We start from the raw sequence: 22726 nt of genomic DNA, 5'->3' as shown, positions 1-22726 counted from the left end.
CTCCACCGGCACTGGGAGCCCTACAACAGCACCATCTACAAGCACCATAAGCACCACAGCTTCAGGGTCAGCCACGCCAGAGCCTACAACCAGCACTACTGTATCAGCACCTCCGGTATCTACAAGCCCAGGGACAGCCACCACTTCTGGAGTCACTGAAACAGGATCGACCACCAAAACCAGCACATCAAGCCCCACACCCTCCGGACCCCCTCACTACAGCACCACAATTGTAACTGGGACATCTAGCCCAGTGACAACAACTGCAACTAGCACTACTCTAACAGGAGTAACTGTCATTACCTCCAGAACTTCAGGATCATTAACATCAGAGTCTACAGTCAGTACTACGATATCATTACCACCAATATCAACAAGCCCAGCGACAGCCACCATGTCTGGAGTCACTGAAATATCATCGACCAGCCGACCCACTATATCCAGCCTCACATCCTCAGGATCTCCTCCCCACAGTACCACAGTGGTAGCAGAGACATCTAGTCCTATGACAACAACTGCAACTAGGAGTACCTCAGGAATATCAACTGTTACCACCACCACAACTTCAGGATCACCCACACTGGAGTCTACAGCCAGCACTACTATATCACCACCGCCAATATCAACAACCGCAGTTACAGCCTCCATGTCTGGAGTTAGTGAAACAGGATCGACCACCAATACTGCCACATCGGGCCCCACACCCTCAGGACCCCCTCCCCACAGCACCACAGTTACAGCAGTAATATCTAGCCCAATGACAACTACTGCAACTATTACTACTGCAGTCGGATCTACTGTCACCACCACCACAACTTCAGGAATATCAATGTCAGAACCTACAGCCAGCACTACTGTCTCACCACCATCGGTATCAACAAGCCCAGTGACAGCCATCACCTCAGAAATCACTGAAACAGGATCGACCACCAAAACCACCACTTCGGGCCCCACACCCTCACTACCACCTCCCTACAGCACCCCAACAGTAACAGAAACTACTAGCCCAATTTCCAACAGTGCAACTTACAGTACTCCAGTAAGAACTACTGCCATCAACACATCAACAACTTTTGGACTATCTTCTTTAGAGCCTACAGCCAGCACTACTGTACCTCAGTCATCCGTATCAAGTCCCGTGTCAGTCACCACTTCTGGTACAACTCCAACAGAATCTTTTACCACAACTTCAGGAACTACCTCTAGTAATTTTACTATGATCACTGCAAGCACCATCACCTCTGGAATTCCTTCCTCTGGCTCAACTAGTAGTACTTCTGGTCCAATTGCAACCTCAAGTGCAGTCACTCTTCCAGGAAGTTCTACATACAGTACAGTTACTAAATTCAGTGCTTCAAGTCTACCACCAACCACTCCTGGAAAAAATTGTTCTATTTCACCTAATGAATCTTATGCGGTGAGTAGATTTCTGCTGTGGGTGGAGACTAACCACATAATTTCAATGTTTTAGTCCATTCTATTTATTTATGGTATTTTGCGTATCAGCATGATTTCCAATGGCACTCAGTTTGATAGCTTATATACTGCTATTAGTTCTTCAAGTATAGTTTTAAAAAGGCTTTTTCAGGGAGTTAGATCACAGCTCTGTGTTCCTATTTATTTTAGGGTAGCTTTGATGGAGAGGTAAACAAGAGCAAAGATGCCAAACCATCTTTTTTATTTCTGCTTTTGAATAGGTCTAGAGTGGGGAAAAGTTGTTTGTGTGTTTACAGTGCAGCCCAACAAGAAACCACAGGGCTGAAGTAGTCTGAGTTTAGAGTGAGTCATACTTGGTCATAGTCTGGTTTCAGGATAGTACTGTGAAACAGATCACCACATTCAAATGCAAGTGAAATTTGACTCAGAGTTCTGAGGTTTTTGGAACACTCCATTTCTGACACAGACAAGCTAATGTCTTGTACATTTTTAAAGCCTCCTCACAGCTTAGATGTCTATCAATTTGCTTAGTAGATCTGCAGGGATAAATATTATATATGGCTGAAAAACTGGTAGAAGATAGACAAAATGCATACAATCACAATGCATGCATGTAATGACCTTAGGCTTTACTTCCCAAATAGCTGGTGTTCACTGTGGCTTTAGCTGTTAACCTGTTCTAGGGATTCATGGAAGGGGATTGATTAGATATTGATCATTGACCTGGATCAGTATATTTCACTGATACTGGATTAGAAAGGGAGTCTAGATGATGAAATTATATGAGACATTCAACTCTTAAATACCTGAAACTAAAAAAAAGCAATTCCCACTTCAGGGTACTGCCTTGATTTTTATAAGTAATGCTTTTCATTTAGCAGCTCTCCGTAGTGCTAGTTCATCCTGCAGGCCTTGGTGCTGCCTGCTGTACTTCCTATTTTCAGGCTTCTGGTGGGAAAAAAATTTTCAAGAAAAATATGGTGTTTTAAAACACTGAAAAAGATTTTCAGGCATAACTGTTGGTAATCCAGCATAAGGTTTCTCTCTCTTTTCCATCAAATGCTCTCTTTCCAAACACAGCCAGGTGAGTCATGGTGGCTCTGCAACTGCACTAAGGCAATATGCATAGAAGATGATATAATCCAGGTGGTTCCCATAATCTGTAATCCACCTCCTAAACCTACATGTGCCAATGGGCTTTCTCCTGTGCAAGTCATTGATGAGGATGGATGCTGTTGGCACTGGGAATGTGATTGTAAGTATATATTTTGTTGAATATTTTGTCATCATCTGTGGGAATAATGCTAGTGTCAAGAGCAACAGTATTTATTTCTTAGGGGATAAGTATCACAGAAGGCTGTGGCCCTCAGACTTCTAGTGTTGGACTATTTGCAGTGCTTCAATGTGTTTTTTTTTTAATTACTGGGGGCTTTTACTTATATGCTGTAATTTCTACGTAATTATTGTGTTAGGAGAAATAATTGGTCTCCCAAGGCAGGATGTAAATATCCAAATGCAGACATCTATTTAAAGGCTAGAAGCCCATATATACTTGGCAGTGTTGTTTGATGAGAGGCTCAGCATAATAAGGCAATGTGTGCTTGCAGCCCAGAAAGCCATCCTTATCCTGGGCTGCATCAAAAGATGCCTACAAGAAAGCTGGAGAGGGATTTTTTTAAAAGCAGGTAGTGATAGGAAAAAGGGGAATGGCTTTAAACTGAAAGAAGGTAGATTCAGATTAGATATTAGGAAGAAATTCTTCACTGTGAGGATGGTGAGGCACTGGAACGGGTTGCCCAGAGAAGCTGTGGCTGCCCCATCCCTGGAAGTGCTCAAGGCCAGGTTAAATGGGGCTTGGAGCAACCTTATATAGTGGAAGGTGTCCCTGCCTGTGGCAGGAGGATTGGAACTAGATGAGCTTGGTTGGGCTACCTGTAAAGGTATATCTAGGATGCAGTTAATCCTATTCTCTGTTGTCAGAAATGTCAGATGAACTGTGCCCTGAAAGTGCCCATTTTTCTCCGTTATTTATGTGTTCTAGATAATGATCTCATGCATTGACATACACACTTTAAAAATTCTTAAAGTTACATGAAATGAATCCCACACCTACGGATTTTGTTTGTAGTCTGGCCTGATTCTGTATCTTGCCGTAAGGAGCTAACCCTAGCTGTATGTTTCTGTAGGTTACTGCACTGGCTGGGGAGACCCACATTACATGACTTTTGATGGACTCTACTACAGCTATCAAGGGAATTGTACATACATCCTTGTGGAAGAGATTGATAAGAAAGTTGACAACTTTGGTGTCTACATTGATAACTACCATTGTGATGCACGGGATGTAGTCTCCTGTCCTCGAATGCTGATTGTGAGACATGAGACTCAAGAAGTGCGCATAGCAACAGTCAAACAAAATACTCTACAAGTAGAGGTATTGGAAAATGTTACATTTGATTTCTTGATTAAAATAATAATACAACATCTACTCGATCATTATATACACAATGTCAGGTAAAAAAATTAAAATTACATCTATGTTTCAGAATTAATACTAGCTTGGACTTTTCCACAAAGGAAAATAACAAATGTTGAATGGGAGGTTACAACATAAATTAGACATAACATTAAAGTATTGGACTTAAGCATATTTTTAAAGTGCCATTACTAGCTTAGATCGGCATCAGTGTTTTCATTTTACAGAATAGGGGCTTTTATGTGTTTATTTAATTGGTAAACATGATGTCCTAGTTTTGAGCCTTCAAAATTGGGTAAGAATTGGTTTGGTTTTGGGGTTCTGTGGGGTTTGGTTTGTTTATTTTTATACATTACTGTGTGAGAATATTACAAGTTGCAGCATATTGTTGAAAATTTGCAACATTTAGACCATTTTTTTTCTGTAAAGCGAAGAAAACTACCGTTGCTGAGTAAAAGCAGTAGTGTTAGTTCCATAGGTATATGACTACTGTATTTAAATAAATAATACAGATTTTGGCTTATTTCTTTCATTTACTTTTCCTACAACCATGTTCTCTTTTTGCCTAGAAAGTTAAAACTGTGTGCACTAGAAATTTAGGAGGATTTTATATTGCAATTTCATAGGGTGTCCTTAATGTCACAGTCACTCTAATAAATCTGTTGTTAGAGTTTAGCTGGTTTAAACTCTGAATTTTAGACTAGTTTATCAGTGGCTGACAGGCCTTTTTTTTTGGCTCAGAGAAGAGAAGTTTGACTTTCCAGTAACATAAAAGGAAAGACAGGGACAGTTGCTACAAACTAAAAGCACCTTATTTGCTTTTACTTTCTATCTCCAATGCAAAATAATGAATAGTCAATTGTTTTCTAAAGTAAAAATAAATATATGTCTCTTTTCTGTTTTATTTATTAGGTGACAGTAAACAAACAGGCAGTGGCTTTGCCTTATAAAAAATTTGGTGTCAGCATCTATGAGTCAGGCATAAATCGTGTAGTGGAAATTCCTGAACTAAAAATGAATGTGACCTACAATGGCTTGTCCTTTTCTATTAGGATGCCCTACAGCCTGTTTGGCAACAACACTTATGGACAGTGTGGTAAGGCTTACTCTTGTAGTTTTTTGTACTCAGAAAACCATGAACAGGGAAATGACAGCCTTGCCACAAAGTTGAATGGAATTTGGTAACAAATCTGTGCACAAATTCTTTCTCCCTTTACCAATTTTAGGTACTTGCAATAACAACCCGGCAGATGACTGCATGTTGCCAAATGGAAACATTGCAGAAAATTGTGAAATTATGGCAGATCATTGGCAAGTTGTTGATCCCTCCAAACCACAATGCACTCCAGGCCTAATTCCTACAAAAGCACCTAGCACAACTCCAACACAGCCTTGCACAGAATCTTCCATTTGCGAGCTTCTTTGGGGAAGGTAGACATTCCTTTTGGGTTTATAAGCCTTCAATCTTCAAATTAAGTGGCAATTTTAAGATTCGTTTATCAATAAGAAGTCTTTCTAACTATTATTCCATTTCTCGTAGCTTTGTGTGTTGCTTCCATTCCTTTTACTGTTCCTAGATGTCATTCTTTGCTGATAGTTTGCTTCCAGCCCTCTGGCTTCTACATTAACCTTTCTTGATGTTCTCACATTCTTCTACACTCTCTGACCTCCACTGTTCTATGCTCTTGCCTTTTCCCATGCTTATTTAGCAGAAAACAGAGTACAACTGAAAAGAGATATCTTAATTTTTAGAATGTTGTGTCAGGAATTAAAAAAAAAAAAAACAACTAACCAAACAAAATCTCTTTAGAAAAGTAGTTCATGGTTCTTGTGGTTTAAGCCCAGCTGGTAACTCAAAACCACACAGCTGCTCACTCAGTTACCCGCTTCTTTCCCCTCCGCTCCTGGAGGGATGGGAAGGAGAATCAAAAGAATGTAAATCACATGGGTTGAGATAAGAACAGTCCAGTAACTAAGGCATAATACAAGCCCACTACTACTACCACCAATAATAATAGTGATAAGAGAAATAAGAAGGGGAGAGAATATAAAACTAAAAGGGGAAAGGAAAAAAACAATAAATACAAGTGATGCACAATGTAATTACTCACCACCTGCCAACCAATACCCAGCCTGACCCGACCAGTGATCTGGGCTTTCTGGGTAACTCCCCCCAGTTTATATACTGGGCGTGATGTGCTGTGGTATGGAATACCCTTTTGGCTACTTTGGGTCAGGTGTTCTGTCTCTACTTCCTTCTGGCTTCTTGTGCTCCTCCTCACTGGCAGAGCATGAGACTGAACAGTCCTTGATCAGGATAAGCATTACTTAGCAATGACTAAAAACATTAGTGTGTTATCAGGTTGTTCTCAGACTAAAGTTGAAAACACAGCACTGCACCAGCTACTACGAAGGAGAAAAATAACTGTTACAGCTGAACCCAGGACAATGGTTCTGTTTGATAATATTCATGGATAGAAAATATTGGTGCCTGAGTGTTTTGTAGGTGAGGGGAGGATACGTTAAGATATGTTGCAAGGTTAAAATCTAGGTAAGTGCTCTAGTAAAAATCTTTAATACAGTTCTTGTTCTTACCTACTTAAGTACCACATATGCCACATCATAACATGTTAAGCATCTTGAAGAATTCAGTAACTATACAGTAACTAATAATGATAAATGTTTATGTTTCTAGTGTGTTCGAGCCATGCCATGGCCATGTCTGGCCTGAAAAGTACTATTCAGCCTGTGTTTTTGATAGTTGTGTACTTCCCAACTTAGACCTGGAATGCTCAAGTCTGCAGATCTATGCTGCCACCTGTGCTGATCAAAGTGTATGCATTGACTGGAGAAGTCATACCAATGGTGTTTGCTGTAAGTATTTGGCCATTTATCTGGACTATTACAGAAGCTTATATGTTTTGGCAATAATGTCCTAACAGTAAGTCATAGTGTATTCCAAGCAAGGAAGACACCAGTGAATCACAACAGCTGCTTTTTAATTTTACAGATTACAGTTTTATCAATGGAAATGATAAATGAGCCTGCAAAAGTATACATCTATTGGCTGTGCCAGAAACATCTGTATCAGTAGATATCTCTTTGTGCACGGGCAGTTTTGTGTTTTGCAGGCATCAGCAGATCATTCTGTATTTAGTTACATATGCATTCATTTTCAGCTGTAGTAAGATGAGGACACAGGGTATGAACACACTCCCCTTCGAGAACTTGTGCAAAAGAGACTAAAATTATGACAAAAAAAAAAAAAAAAGGTTTTATCTCCTTAATGTAAATTACAGTATGAGTCATCCCTGCCCATGGTGGGGGTTTAAAACTAGATGATCTTAAGGTCCTTTCCAGCCCTAACCATTCTATGGTTCTATATCTGTATGGCTACATTACATAAAATAATTCCATTCAGAGTCATGAGTCTGATATCTAGTTCTGGTAGTTTTTCTCTTTGTTTCTCAAGATTGTCAAAGACATGTATGAAAGTGAGTATTCAGTGTTGAAGTTCTTAGCATAAAGTCATGGGACTTTTATATGATATTGTCACTGAGTTCTTCCTCCTTTTTATTCTCCCATTCCAGCTTATACATGCCCCTCAGATAAAGAATACAGAGCATGTGGTCCTATTAAAGAGATAACCTGCAAATCAAGGTAAATAATTTCTTCACTGTTAGTTATAATTCATACAAATAGCTGTTCAGACATATTTAATGCGTAGGCGGATAAAAGAAATCAACCTCCTATCATGTCTTAAACTGACCATCAAATTTGGTACCACTGTTCTCTTGATCCTAAATCAGAGTGCCTGTACTGCTTATATTGTTTGGCTATACCAAACATGAACACTGACAGTACCTAAATTGCAAATATGCAGATTCTTTGCCACTGTATCTTCAGTGAAGGGTTATATGGCATAATCAATCCTCCTCTGCATGTCTATGATAGTAATCGTGTTCCTCTGAACATTTTGTCTCGTATAGCCAGCAAAATGAAACTTCTACAAAACAAGTGGAAGGCTGTTTCTGTCCTAATGGAACAATGCTGTATGACTCTGGTGTGGATGTCTGTGTAAAAACATGTGGTGAGTTTTACTACTTCACTTGGATGCATGTTTGTTTCCTCTTTGTTGTTTCCTTTTCATGTATACAACATAGCTCTGACTGTATGCAGTACTCATACAACATATAGTAGAGATATATACTGTTTTATCAGTGGTAATTGAAATTTATTTTGGTATTTTCACAGGCTGTGTTGGAGTGGATAAGATACCAAGAGAGGTATGCTGCCATATGCTTTTGTATTTCAAGTAGAGGCTGAGCGTGGGGAGAGGAAAGTGGTCTACGCTTGTGCAGTCTTGTTTTGTGATCTCCCAACTTCTCATTCCTGTTTTTACTTCTGTTCTTTTTAATTGGTAACCATGCAATCACTCACTTTATTTTCTTTAATGACAGTTTGGGGAAAAGTTTACAGTAGACTGTCAGGACTGTATTTGCCTGGAAGGTGGAAATGGGATTGTATGTAAGCCTCATGAATGTGACAAACAAAATAAGACCACTTGTGATGGAGAAGGCCTCCGTGAAGTCAGTGAAGTCAATCCTGAAGACTCCTGCTGCCCCATTGTCACATGCAGTGAGTTTTTACTTTTGTTTTCAGTCTTTCTATACCTTTTAGGGTGAGAAAGGAAAAGATAACTGGACTAGTTTAGCACCAGAGACTTGCAGCAGGGAGTCACAAAATAGTATCTTTCCTCATACTTTTTTAAATCAACTTGCCCAGTGTTAGGGAAAATGCATTTTAATATTGCAATGACTCAGGATAACTGAATTTAAAATTATGGGACTCAGCTAAATCTATAGTTCTCGAGTTCTGGACCACATTTTATGGAGGTGAAATGCAGATAGATTACTGAATTCTATGTGGGTTTTCATTTTGCAGCAATTACCTAAAGCCTTGAAGATACTAACAGTTGTCTGCTACTTCTGTGGAAAGAATTGTGTGTACCTTTTTAGTGCTTGGTACTTACATAGTAGAAAAATTTTTATAAACTAGTGCCTGGATTCACTAAGGAAAATGTGTTCTCTTTCTGAAATTTGCTTCTTTGGAGAGGATCTGGGCTGTTGCCTAACAATGGAAAGTCTATCCTAAACACTTTAAGAGATGCATATTTCTTGTAGCTGTGATTTAGTGTACTTCCTGGTTTATTCCTTTTTTTTCAGAATGCGATACAAGCTTGTGCACAACAAACGCCCCCAGGTGTTCACTGGGATTTGAAGTTCATTCTCACATTCCCAGGGGTCAATGCTGTCCTCTGTACCAGTGTGGTAAGTCTCTTGGAAATATATTACAATGATTAGCAGTATATATTGTGTAATTTAGTATCACACTTAGACTGTATACAATAGCCTATTGAAAGAGGTAACAAACAGTCAGATTCTACAAATTGGTTACTGTTAACACTGGTTACTACTGCTATGGTTATGCTGAAAAACTACAAAATCAAATACAGCTCAAGTGACTTGAATTCAAGTTTCCTTGTTGTAAGTACATGTAAGAACAACTACAGAATTAACTGGGTTAATTGTGGTGTCATCTTAATCTAGCAGAATGTCCTGCCAGGCATCCCCAGTAGAAGATAGCTTAATAAAGTCTGCTTTGTTCTTGGTAACTGAAACAAGGATTTACTTGTGAAATGCACATTTACCTGTTAAATGTGCATTCTTGGCTATTAATTGGACTGCATATATTGGGCTAAATCTTCCTTTCACACCTGCAGTATTAGTTCTTATATTTATATGTCATATCTGCTACCAGAAATGGACAAACAATGTATTTGACCATATGCATTGTAATTCATTGTGGAAGAAATGAGTTTAACTAGAGTGGGGTAAGAGGTTTGGGGTTTTTCTCCCCTGTGTAACCATCTAATTCCTTGCTTGTTAACAGTTCCCAAGAGGGTTTGTGTACATCAGAATGCTGAATTCTTGGTAAGTTCCTATTTCAACAGTCTTCTGAAAATGCTTTAAAGACCAGTTAATATACTTCATAAGAAGTATTATGAGGAGGTTTAGTACAGCCAATATTTTAGCAATTTTGGAATTTCTATCAGGAGTCCATCAATTCTACAAAGCCTAAATCTTTTCTGAAAAGGTTGCTGTGTATAAAAGAAACTGAAAAGCCATTTGTATGTCAGTAGCAGCAAGAGATTTGCGTTTAAACGTACATGCATTTTAAAAAGTCAGTAGACATACGATGTCAGCACATTGTTGCAATTTTAAGACTCTTCTTTCAAAAATGAAAATATTTGTAAATAAGTATTATTCTAAACAAACTTAGATTCCTAATAAATAATGTTTGGTCTAGTAATTTATTACAGATATTCATATGACACCTGTCCCTTAAATATCTGAGTTTATAATTGCTATATAGGACTTCAGTAAAGACACATGTTAAATTAAATCCAGTATTTAAAATGTTATCTTCATAAATGGCCAACCAAATATCTATCCAGTAGTTGTTATGATTGTTTTTTTTCCATTGCTTGGTTTACAGATTTTTTAGAAATTAAGAAATGTCTGTCACACATCATATCTGATTAATATATGATTTTTTTTCTTAAAATTTATAGCCTAATTCCTCAGTCTTTGTTGATAAGTGTCAGAATTGTTTTTGCACTGACGAAGTTAACATCAGCACTCAACTGAATATCATCTCATGTGAACAAATTCCATGCAACACATATTGTGAACCGGTAAGTGACAAACTTAAACCAAACAAACAAAAAACCAAAATACCCATGTATATGAAGAGGAGTATGATCCATGAGAGGTATAAGCAAAGGACAAGGAGCAGAAATCCAGAGTCCAACTCCAGCATGGATACCAGCAGTTCTTGAGCAATCTATTACATGAAGCTTGACTGTGTAACTTACAATATTCAGATCATATTGAATTAGCTGGGAAATTTGTGTAGAGCACTTAGTGGAGTGATATTTAATTATTAGGCATATTTATTATAGTGCTTTAATTTATTCCACCTATAGCCTGCTGTTATTACTTGTCTTCCATTCGGTTGGAACACTGAAAGACACACAAAGGCACAAATCTATAGTGCACTTTAAAGTATAATCAATTAATGGGTTAGTAGGCTTTCATTTATTTCTCTGAAATATGTCTATCATGGTACTTTCATTTTTAATTAATTTTAATATCTAGGGATATGAACGCCAACCAGTGGAAGGTGAATGTTGTGGAAGATGTGTGCAGACTAAGTGTATTATGCAAACAGCAAACAATTCTGACCTCATCTTGAGTGTAAGTATACTCTACATCTTCTCTACCAAATTTGTAAAGTTCCCTGTTTCAGAGAGGGAACATCTCCTTTTCAGAGATAAGGCTTAGTATAAGTTTGCATCTAAAAGGTCATAGGTTCACCTAAAGCAAAGCCTATCTGCATTTTTTTGGCCTGAAAAAAAGACTTCTATAATAAAATTTTCTGGAAGGCTTTTCTTGGAATAACAAATCCAATACCATTGGAAGGATTTTTCTTGCAGTGTCTGGAAGCTTGGGCTTTTCTATATTATTTAATTTCTGTGTGTTGAAAAACACTAATAAAGCCTGAATATGAAAGAATTTTATTGCCCCATAGGGTGAAAGTTTAGAATTGTTCTTAATTACCATATTTAGTTTAGCTTTCCCTGGGCAAAATCCATTGGCATAGATTATTTTGTTAATAACTCTAATGTACTCTACATACTTCAGAGGAATTTTTCTTTTCCAAGGGAAATCACATGTAAAACTGTCAATTCTTTCCATGTATGGCACACAGCAATACATTTAATAAGCTGTTAACCTAAAATAATAAAAAATGCTGTTAAGTGGCTGTTAAGCTAAAATAATTGACTGGGAAAAAATGAGGAGAGTCATTGTCAGAGGGCAGGAAAATTTCTGACTGAGCTTCCTTCAGCTTTCGTTATTACATCTTGTATTTCACTTGCAGCCTGGAGAGTTTAAAAATGATCCTAACAACAACTGCACCATTTATAGCTGTGTAAATATCCAGAACCATCTTCTCTCTTCCAAATCTGAGATAACCTGCCCAGCATTCAATGAGGACAGCTGCAAACCCGTAAGTAAATATGGAAAACCTGGTCTCTACTCAATGTATAGATTACTTCAGTTTGCTTCAGCCACTTAACTATCAACAAAAGTCAAATTAAGCTCTGACGACCTTTCACCAAAATTTGTCAGTCCCAAAGGCAAAAGTTTCTGCTCCATCCATGCACAGACCTATACAGTGTATAAAGTAAGATATCTGGGTGAGAGTTCATGGCTTGTAACTGGCAGCAGTCTCTCAGCAGCCAAAATACTGTTCAGCACTTTAGATACAAAGTCCTTGCTGACTGTTTCGTGTGGGGCCCTGGAAAACATTTTTCTGGAATTGTTTCTGAGGAAAAATTGCATGATGTTAACTGTGGACTTCCTTCAAAGCATTATCTTAATTTTCACAATCCTTGGTAAACTGATAGATTTCAAGTCTGTAAGAGATCATTATCTTTGTTTATTAGAACAATTCTTCAGTTTTTGCTGGTTATTTCTAGCCATTGAGGAATTGCTCTACTCAGTATTGGCCTAAAAGCGGCTTTAATAGAGGGAAAGAAAATAATATTATTTTTCCTGTTTCTTTGTCTTTTAGGGAACTATTGCATTCTTACCTAATGGTTGTTGCAAAACCTGTGAGTATTCCAGTGTACCTGAATCAACAATACAGAGAATGAATTTTCTTTTTATATCAATTCATTTCCCAACCATAAAGGCTGATATGTTTGTATTCAAATAGATTATATTTGTGTTTGTTATTCCAAGCATTCCCTGTCCATGTCTCTGAGAAAGTATAAACTGAAGCAGAAAGACCACTAAAGACAATTTGAGTGCACTAGTGAAGTCCAGTGATTGTTGAACTGCAAGGAACTTCTGGAGCTCTTTCACTGAAAGTATTTTCTAATCTTTCCCTGTAGGTGTACCCCTGGATAGCCCTACACCGTGTTCTGTCCGTCAAAGAGAAGACTTTATCTTCTATAAGGGCTGTCGTTCTGTGGACAGAGTTGTCATGACTGAATGTGAAGGAACATGTGGAACTTCCTCACTGTAAGTAAACTGATCAGACAATGAGATTTGAACTCTGTTGGCACTGAGCTTGTTTGTATACAAAGAACAATAAAAAGGTAGACTACAGAATGGTAGGGGACTTGCAACTCTCAGCTCCCCAGAGAAACTGTCATTTGCTGCCTGTCACTGAATATGCAACAGGGCACCTTACAGGGGAGAAAACTGATCTTTAGTCTCAGAGTTAACCCTGATTAGCTAGGTGGTTTGCCAGTATTTTGAAATACCTTATCATCTTAGAGTCTTGCTCTGGTTGCCTTTGCACCAATACAAGAAAAAGATGATTCTTGACACAGTTTGTAGACTGATATTGGCAGATTCTGCTGGTTAGGAACAGTGCTTGGGAAGCTGATGAACACAAGGCTTCAAAAAAATACTTTACTGTAAGATAGAAACAGAAAGAGCTGCTGCTTCCTCTTCTTGTTAACACTGATGGGTATGGGATATGCACTTTGTTTCACATGATGCAGTTGTAGCCCTTGTAGCCAATTGATTGATGTGATACCATTGTAGATGGCATTGTAGCCACTTGTCTATGCAGTTTTCTTACTCAGGTCAGGGCTTCGTCTGCCTTTAATTGTTGATCTGGTGAATCTAATATCCATCAACACTGGGATGAGGACAGGAATCTAAGGAAGCTGAGCTCCTAGAACTTACTGGGTTTTTTAATTAGGACTTCAATGCTAATTGTTTTTCCAGAAGAAAAAAAAAAATATATCTCATAAAATGCAATGAATTTTAAAAGCATATTGTTATAAAAATTGCTCTGCCAGATGAGTTTAGCACTTTCATTAGCCACAAATGCGGCTCTTCTACATATTGTTCCAAACTTCTCACAGTAGTTCTGTATTTAATTTCACCCTCTTTGTATGCTGGCTTCTGACACAGAGTAATGTTGCCATTTTCATGTTAACAGATACTCTGCTGAGGCCAATTCTCTGGACCACAGCTGTTCCTGCTGCAGGGAATCAAGGACTACTATGAAGGAAGTGAAACTGAACTGTCCCACTGGGCATTCAATTTCACATAAGTATGTATATGTGGAAGGCTGCAGCTGTCAAGACACTGAATGCAGCAGGTCACAGTCCAGTGAACTGCAGGACACAGAAGAAAATGACGAGGGAAGCACTCTAGATCGTATCAAGAGGGCCATCAGCTTAACTTCAAAATGAATGGGAAAAAACCTAGCAGCATTCAACTAAAATGCACCATTCTCATCTTCCTTTTGAGGAACTTTTGAACTTTACTTTTCCCAGTTACTGTATCCTGTTTGTTCTCTGATTATTTTTAACAGTGCTCTATTTATTTGTGCACTAAATAAGAACACATATTTGTATTCTTCCAAGTGCACAGCCTTTTGGGTCTTTATATAATCACCTTATTTCTTCTGAATGATTAAAAGCACATTTCAAAAAACACAGATTTTGTACTTACTCACATGCTGTCTTGATGAGCCTGAGTTTTAAAAGAGAAGAAAAGTTCTTCAGTTGTAGAAAGTTAATTGACATATTTCTTAAACTTTTAGGGTATTTCTTTCTGGCTTTTTAAAAACTGAAGTATCAGAAGGTACTGTCTGGAGGACCCAATGTGTAAGGGGGGGCAGAAGTTGATGCTGCCAGAACAAAACCAAAGATGAAGAATGATCATGAAGTGATTCAAATGACTTGGAGAAAACTCGGAAAACTAGTTCAGCAGCAGATCTTATCTTAGCAGGGCTGAGTATGTAAGAACTGTTGCAGTTCATCACAGTTACATATTTTCACTAAGAAATGGTCCCTCAGCTTCAGAATACAAAGTTCTTTCACAGTGCTTGATGGATGTATAGATAGTACTATAGTAAGAGCTCTTCAAATTCCAAATGCTTGTAAAACATTGGAATGCCCATCTCTGAGCTAGTATTCATAGGCTTCCTTTACAGAAAATGGAGAGGAATAGTAATTTCTGGTATTCATTTGTCTCACAACAAAGGACATATCTGAAAGAGGTCAGCTGAATTACATTCTGAAGTGCCTGCTTATCTGATCTTACTGTAAGGGAGCTGAAGGAGATCAGCTGAGATATGGACATCTCTTGAATCCTCTGAGGTACAATAAGGGTAATCCACACCTTCTGTTGAGTGTGAAAATGCTTTTGGTATTATTTTGTCTCCATTAATGAACACGAATTGTGCTTTACGCTTCTAAGAATTTAAAGTGACATTAAGCTTTAAGTAATGTTGAGCCACAGCCAACCTGAATACAAGCATCTTTGCTACCTAAATTGGTAGCATCATTTTGTGCTACTACTAGTCCTACCAAATGTGATGTGACTTAGAATGCAGACACCCGTAGGAATGCACAGAAAATGAAACTACTGAAGTTTTGCATCTTTAGAATACTAAGATTAGAGAGCTAATTTCTGTGAAGCTGAAAAATTCAGAGGTAGCTGATCTAAGAAGTTACATCAGTTTACAAAGCAAGCTCCAGAATTAATGAAGCCTGGTTTCTGCTTTAGTATGAGATTCTAAGGATTTCTGTCTCCAGGTTCATTGTAAGATGTGACTGAGACTTTTCTCCCGGGGCATTTACAAGGTCATTCTCCGTTGTGGATTCTTTGTCACCTAACAATTTCTGTGCTGACACTACAGCCATTAGTTTCCTTGAGTGGTCTGAAAAAACCACTTTTCTCAAAATCTGTTGACATTTAACCAACTCTGAGATCTTCATTTTTGCAGTTAAATTTAGCTGAAGTCAGCAAATAGCTTCTGAAGACAAACAGATACAAAGTGTGATCGAATCTGCCTTGTTTCCTATGAAAACAAGATCGAATATTCCAAACCAGCAGTGACATTTTACTGCTTGCTGTATTCATGCTGAAGACTAAAATCTCCATTGCTCCAATTTTTCATTTGTTCTGCAGTTTGCATGGTCTTTTTTCTGTCCCTTCTAGTGATGGACTACTTCTAAATAAGGAAGTTAAAAGATACTGTGCAAAAGTAAGGCTGCAGATTTTGGCTTTGCCACTGCAGGGCAGTCTACGGCCAAGAATGTAAAATTATTTCAGACACAAAAAAACCAAGCTGCCTCCAGAAGGGAGTTTGTACTTCATCAGATAGAGGGTTTTACCTCTGAGAAGAATGAATGCTGGTATTCCCCACCCAGACACTTGTGTGCTTTTAATAAGCACTCAAAATAAATTGTTCTGACAGGAATTTACATGTATGCACAGGAGGATGTTCCTTCCAGTGCTCTGGATTATAGCAGTGCCTTCAGTTTTGGTGCTATGTCAATGCTGCCCAGAAGCAGGCTCCCAAGTGGGTTCTGTCACAGAATTCTTACCTACAAGTGCTTGGCAGTTCCAGGTCAAACTGTACATGTCAAACGTCCACCACTTTCTGTACTCTTAGTCACCTGACAGTTCAGATTGTACCTGTATTTCCATTGAAACTGGATGACTAAATTGAGCAGATTGAACTTTTTCCAGCAGAGAAATCCACAAATAGTCTTTTGGAGAGAAAGGAAGAAAAGCAGCTTTAATTGTGTGTCCCTGCAAAGAGAGCATCGCTTTTGCTCCTTCCACAACTCTCTTGGAAGTAAATGGAGACTTGACCTACCTGATCCAATAGAGCATTTTGTTTCTTAAGCAAGAGCTATTGTGTCTGTAGGTCACAAGCAGAGATTCATCTGGAAAACCCAAGAGATGAACTGAAGGAATCTCTCACAAGGCTATGTTAGCCCGTTAGGGCCTCAGGGGAGGTGGCAGAACCTTCTTATCCTCTTATCTCCTAGGCAGGACCTACTGCAAAGGGCACCGGCAGCTTCATAAAATGCATTGGTTCTGGAAGGGAATGGGCTTGACTCCCTCTGTCCTCCAAAAATTACTCTATTTCCCTGGAATTTTCTTGTCTTCTGGAGCCTTGCAAGAAGGAAGCAGTAGCAAGAGCCATAGCAGAGTTCAGATGAGTGGCAGAGTGGCTAATACACTGTCATGTCTCCATACTCAAATCATATGTTCATCTCCTCTAAGACTTTCTGTCTAGCCTTTCGTTGGTGGCAAAGGGTTTCTTTTGGGTTTGTTTCTTTCTTTTCATCTCCAGTTACTTAGCAGAGAAGCAAGGAAGTCTTTCTGAGAGGCAAGTGGGACTTCTAGCCACACAGCCTTTGAAGGCACTAAAAGCCAAGGTTATAGCTCTTGCTCTCCAAAAGCTGCTTGGTTTGGCCTCACTTTGTTACCTAAGGAAGAGCTGAGCAGAGATCCTTTAAGCATGGGGTGTGAACATGTCCCTGGGGCCCTCAAAGAAGTGCTTGAACCTGCTTGGACATCCTGGTGAACAAAGCAAAATGAAACAAATCACGGCCTTATTGCTGCTCTCTCTAATGTAAAGAAGGGTAGATACCAACAGGCTGAAATTCCCAAGTAGAGGCCAGAACTGGTATTTACCTGTAGCATGATTATTGCCTTGGTTGACAGTGGTTGTGATCTGGGTCCTTGCCTCAGGTGCAGGCTCCTCCAAGGCGGCTGGAAGCTCAAGTAAATGCTTCCTAGGCAGCTGCAGTCCTACAGGAAGCTCCTCACAGTACAGAGCTAGCTGTAGGAGACCACTGCCAAATGTTGGAGCAAACCTGAGCGGGTTAGCTGCAGCTCAGGGAGGGTGCTGTTGCCACAAAAGTAAAGAGCACTGTAGCCTTCTCCAAGGTAGTTTGAAGCTCAGACAATTTCTTCCTAATTACTTGGAGATACACTGGAAACTCAGTGTTGTTCGTGACGCTACAGTGACTTAGTAAGAACCTTCACCTAGAGTTAAAAAGGAGTTAGAAGGTTTGCTAATTAAGTGAGCACAGTTATTTTATGAACCATTACTGGATAAGTGTTTTGAGATCAGGGGCAGAAAGGTAAACGCTTGTTAGAAATATGGTAAAATCACTGCTATGTGAAGCAGATGGAATTCAGAAAGTAGGAAAAAAGCCACATGCAAACAAAGAAGAACCCTGCCCAAAATAATACAAAGTAGCAATTTCTGATCTAATAACTAGCTTGATTAGTGTTGTAACTATAATATTATTATCATTTTGTGCTGTAGGAGAGGCAGGGTAAGATAAAATTTTCAGTATGTTTATTGTTGTACTGTGCTTTGCTAAACCACACATCACTGAACTAAGCACATGCAACTCTGCACATAAGCCCCAGAGAAAGAACTTCAGCAAAGGCAAAGCCCTGAGTAAATAACCATGTAGTTACTGTGCATGTTATACACTCTTTGAACTTGTATAGCAAAGCAAACTCAGATACTGAGAAAAGAGGAAGAAATAAACTTTCAAACTCTAAGATCATAAAAAGAAAATTATTGTGAACTTTAGATGCAACAAAAACTGAAATACATCTAAAGAACTGTAACACTGACATACAATTCCTGAAATTTCATGTCATAGCAGAAGTTTTGAGAGGTAGTCAGAATAAGTTCTTTGAGTTAAGCAGCCTTCTTCTTAAGCCAAATTTCCTAAATTAACTCAATATTTTCAGGCTGCCACAAACAACTGTGTTCTTAACTGGCAACCTTCCAGACTAACTTCCAACCAGGTTACTTAAGCCATATTTCCATTACTAACGTAGAAAATCCTGTAAGGTTTTTTCAGCATCACCATTTTAATATCTCTTATGTTCAAACTGGACTTCCTTTAACATTTCGTTTTTTCAGCATTCATATGTAAAATGCTTGAATTCTGTTCACAAATTTGTCTTTAGAACAATGAAAAGCATACCAAGTCTGTTAATCTCAGTCTGACCTAACGATAAGAGATGCATCACAGATTTTCAAATCATGCAAAGATTAGTATGTATGTGGGGATTAAGGCAGAGAAGAAACCTTCAATACTAAGTGAAGCAACATACATACAACTACCTTATTTGGCAGGAATCAAATACAAAATACAGCAGAGCTGGGTTTGAGAAGGAACACCTTTGCTTCATGCATCTCTCTTTTAAGCAGTTACGAAAGGTAACAGGAACTGTGATCAAGGAACATAGCTTTACATAGTGCCTATGACCTGGCACAGCAGTGAAATTTCAATAGGCTGTCCCTTTGGACTAGGGTAGTGAGCACTTCTTGCACTTTGTTTGCAGCATCTATGGGAACTGAATGCTCATTTTGCTTGACCAAACAGGCCAAGGTTGCTTAGCTTCTCACCTCAACCTGTTACCTGTCCCATCTCTCTGCTTTTCTTTTGGCTTACAGTAACTTTCAGTCATGGTGGACATAGTTACTGGGTATGTAAATTCATGTAGTTTCAGGGTTATACAAACTTCAGTATTAAGTATGCAGTGGCCTATTCTGAATTGTCTTGGCGTCCATGCAATAAGAAACTGCTTTCAAAAAAAGGGGTGCAATCTGTTCTAGCCTGAAACCCTTAAAACTCTAATTCTTAAAGCAAGATGTTTATATCCTTTCCCGAATGGGGCCTTGTGTTCCCTTTGTTCTACTACTCTTTTTCACCAGGAAGGTTTAAAGAAAAATCTTTCAAGCAGAAAAAGCTCAAGGACCCAACCTCCTGATGAGATGTCTTTCTATGCAGGGAGTCTTTCTTATGTGAGGAAGTGTCATGAGGTCAACGAGACCTGTGTGCACAAACACCAATCAGCCGTGTCATTACTCCTTGTATATGGATTTTGAAAGATTTACATCTTAAAAAAAAAAACAAACAAAAACCAAAAACCAACCACAAAACCAAATCAGAAAAGAGCAACTGAACTGATTCCTTACAAACATGAGCGACTAATGTCCTTGATTAATTCAGGAAAAGTGAAGGAACCCTATGTCAAGATGAGAGTTTAAGGAGATTTGTGTTCATTCTAAGGAAAAATGCAAGAAAAAACCCAACCATCTCCTATCAAAATTAAAATACTGAATGCATTCTTGATGTATTTTAATTAACTGTGTGATGGATGCAAACCAGATGGGTCAAATAAGTCTGTGATATGAATTTCCTAAATTCTGTGGGATTATATCAAGGATAAAAATATAATCCATGTTGTTCTTCTGGCAATTTAGAATGTGGATTATAGGCACAAGAGGATTTGACACCAAATCCAAATTAATTGTTTTTCTAGATAACATTGCCTTGTTAATGAATTATACAGCATTTCTTGAAAGTTATTATCTAGGCAGTGCATGTAAAACATCACTTTATAATGGATTCATATTTTAAGAAGCTTTGCCTGAATTGAATTGGAATATTAGAGGATTTCCAAACTGAATCCCACCATTGCTTGGACTGACCCAGGGTGGTGTTAAGGCTACCAGACAAAACTCTTGCTAGCCTTAACACTTCACAGTATGGGATCCCCTTTTGACAGAAGGGTATGATAAAAATACAGCTTCCAAGCTTCAGTACAGTAGCCATCTGTGAATGGCATTAATCCACCAGATGCCCCTAATTTCAGTGCCTCTTTACCAAAATTGTATGAAAAAACAAGTTGTGATTCACTGGTGTATTCCACTAGCTTCATGATGGTTTATCTCCAGTAAGTCAGTGGCAATAAAGAAGCTGAGTTAATATTTACCTATTGTACTTACTAAAATCACATACCCTTTAATGGCAAATGATCCATGAAATGGGCTGCAAGGGGGCCAAGAAGAATTGTTCTTATTGCTAGTACAGCTGCAGCAGTGTTTAGGTCTCTTATGCCACAGGGCCCAATAAAAGAAAGAGTTATTAATCCTGGTATGTCACTGCAGGAGCAATAGTGTAAGTAGCATGCCTGTAATAACAACGTTTCAGTGGTAAGTGATCAAGATATCCACAAACTCCCTGTCAGTCTGAATTTCCTTCTGAAAAGCTACCATGTATTTCTTCTGAAAACCCCAGCATTGCCACACTTCAATATAAAAACTTTTATTTGAATGCAAATACACTTTCCCTGTCAGCAGCCCTGAAATCATTGCAGGAGATTGAAGCAACCAGTGATTTCTAAGGAATGTATCCAGCACTCTGTGTGGAGAAGTCAGAAGCAGCAGCTCTGGTTAGTCACTGACATGAATTCTGCTCTCCAAGAAATTGCAAAGGAATGGCAAAAATGGCAGAGCAGACAAGCAGAGGTAAGAAAATGGCTAGGTATAGAACATGAGGACTGGGTTTCCTGTTCCTCTGAGTAGCAGGAGATGTGCTCTTTCTTTTCTCAGGGGGGATCCCAGATAACTGGTATTAATTTCTCTGCTAAGTGAAGCGTAAGTGGATGGTGGCATAGCGAATTGTTTTATTTTGTCTGTTCCTTGGACACAGTTATAACACATGCTGTTCACATTCTTTCCAAGCCCCTAAGTGCTAAGCAGGGCTTGCAGGGGAAAATCATGCCTCAGCTCATCACTCCTGCCCACACTGTCATGCCCTTGAACCTCCCAACACATAAGAAGACAAAGTGCTGGGAGTTGCAGTGGTCAGCCTCATCATGTCTTTTTCATCTAAGGACTGCTCCAACCTGAAGGCTGTCTTTGGCAAGTAGTTCATATGTGGTTTCTGCTGCTTTTGTTCTGCCCATTGGGAATAAAGGGATTTTTTTTCTAGGGTCAGGAATCATACTCCTAGAGTCCTTTTCTTCTTTCTGTTTTTATACCAATATGAATGAAATAAGCGCCTTGATTGCCCAGGCGGGAATGGGAAAGGAAGAGGATCATGACTAGAAAATGGAATCTATCTCAGCGGAGTTCTGCATTTGGGTTTTGACATTAGCATTGATTTAGGAAAAATAATAGGTTTTAGCTTTCCATCTTTATCCTCAACTAAGATCTAAAATACTGAAGGCATTCTTCATGTATTTTAATCAACAATTAATGACAGAGATCCATTCCCTGCTTTTCTGCTGCCTCTTACAGATCCAGATCACCATGTTTGGTTAATTTGGGAAATACCAATTTGTGAAAATCAATAGGTTTTGGCTTTCCATCTTTATCCTCAACTAAGCTCTTTTTGTCAGTGTCTGTGGTCTACTAACCTATGTGCTTTTTCTCCTGGGCTTCACAGCCCTTTCTCACATCTAACATTAACACTGTTCTGTGGCTTGAACAAGAATCATAGAATAGTTAGGGTTGGAAAGGACCTTAAGATCATCTAGTTCCAACCCCCCTGCCATGAGCAGGGACACCCCACACTAAACTATGTCGCCCAAGGCTCTGTCCAATCTGGCCTTGAACACCGCCAGGGTTGGAGCATTCACAACTTCCTTGGGCAACCTATTCCAGTGCCTCACCACCCTCACTGTAAAGAACTTCTTCCTTTTATCTAACCTAAAGTTCCCCTGTTTAAGTTTAAAGCCGTTACCCCTTGTCCTACCACTAGAGTCCCTAATGAAGAGTCCCTCCCCAGCATCCTTGTAGGCCCCCTTCAGATACTGGAAGGCTGCTGTAAGGTCTCCATGCAGCCTTCTCTTCTCCAGGCTGAACAGCCCTAACTTTCTCAGCCTATCTTTATACGGGAGGTGCTCCAGTCCTCTTATCATCCTCGTGGCCCTCCTCTGGACCTCAACTTGAAAGTTACCATGGGTATCTGCTGAATTGGAGTGTTACTAGTGCAATGTATACAGTTTCAGATCATCCTTATACCTACAATGCCATATTCTTGTGGTTCAGTTTATCTACCAGATGTTCTTCTGGTTTACTTTGTGACTATTCGGA

General features: G+C 39.0%; 2 protein-coding genes across 2 annotated transcripts; both read left to right on the top strand.

The window, feature by feature from the left end:
- The first annotated feature begins 646 nt into the window (after nt 1-646).
- On the top strand, nt 647-1471 carry SPATC1 (spermatogenesis and centriole associated 1). The gene has a single exon (XM_010011092.1). The coding sequence runs from the start codon at nt 647-649 to the stop codon at nt 1469-1471; it is 825 nt and encodes a 274-aa protein (XP_010009394.1).
- Nucleotides 1472-2496: 1025 nt separating this feature from the next.
- On the top strand, nt 2497-14255 carry LOC104403058 (intestinal mucin-like protein). The gene is made up of 15 exons (XM_010011091.1): nt 2497-2692; nt 3624-3871; nt 4826-5009; nt 5140-5344; nt 6597-6787; nt 7504-7573; nt 7903-8003; nt 8168-8199; nt 9139-9243; nt 10548-10670; nt 11134-11232; nt 11918-12046; nt 12614-12653; nt 12936-13065; nt 14000-14255. Exons 1-15 carry the CDS (start codon nt 2497-2499, stop codon nt 14253-14255), a joined length of 2109 nt encoding a protein of 702 aa, XP_010009393.1.
- Nucleotides 14256-22726: the final 8471 nt, after the last annotated feature.

This window comes from Nestor notabilis, unplaced genomic scaffold, assembly GCF_000696875.1.
Source record: "Nestor notabilis isolate BGI_N333 unplaced genomic scaffold, ASM69687v1 scaffold1623, whole genome shotgun sequence".
NCBI lineage: Eukaryota > Metazoa > Chordata > Aves > Psittaciformes > Psittacidae > Nestor > Nestor notabilis.
This window is presented reverse-complemented; position numbering and strand designations above follow the sequence as displayed.

Excerpts from the sequence above, each read along its gene's own strand:
- SPATC1 (XM_010011092.1), top strand. The coding sequence starts at position 647 with ATGTCTGGAGTTAGTGAAACAGGATCGACCACCAATACTGCCACATCG.
- LOC104403058 (XM_010011091.1), top strand. The coding sequence starts at position 2,497 with ATGCTCTCTTTCCAAACACAGCCAGGTGAGTCATGGTGGCTCTGCAAC. Across the intron at positions 6,788-7,503 it reads TCATACCAATGGTGTTTGCT|CTTATACATGCCCCTCAGAT; the intron begins GTAAGTATTTGG and ends CTCCCATTCCAG. Across the intron at positions 7,574-7,902 it reads GAGATAACCTGCAAATCAAG|CCAGCAAAATGAAACTTCTA; the intron begins GTAAATAATTTC and ends TGTCTCGTATAG.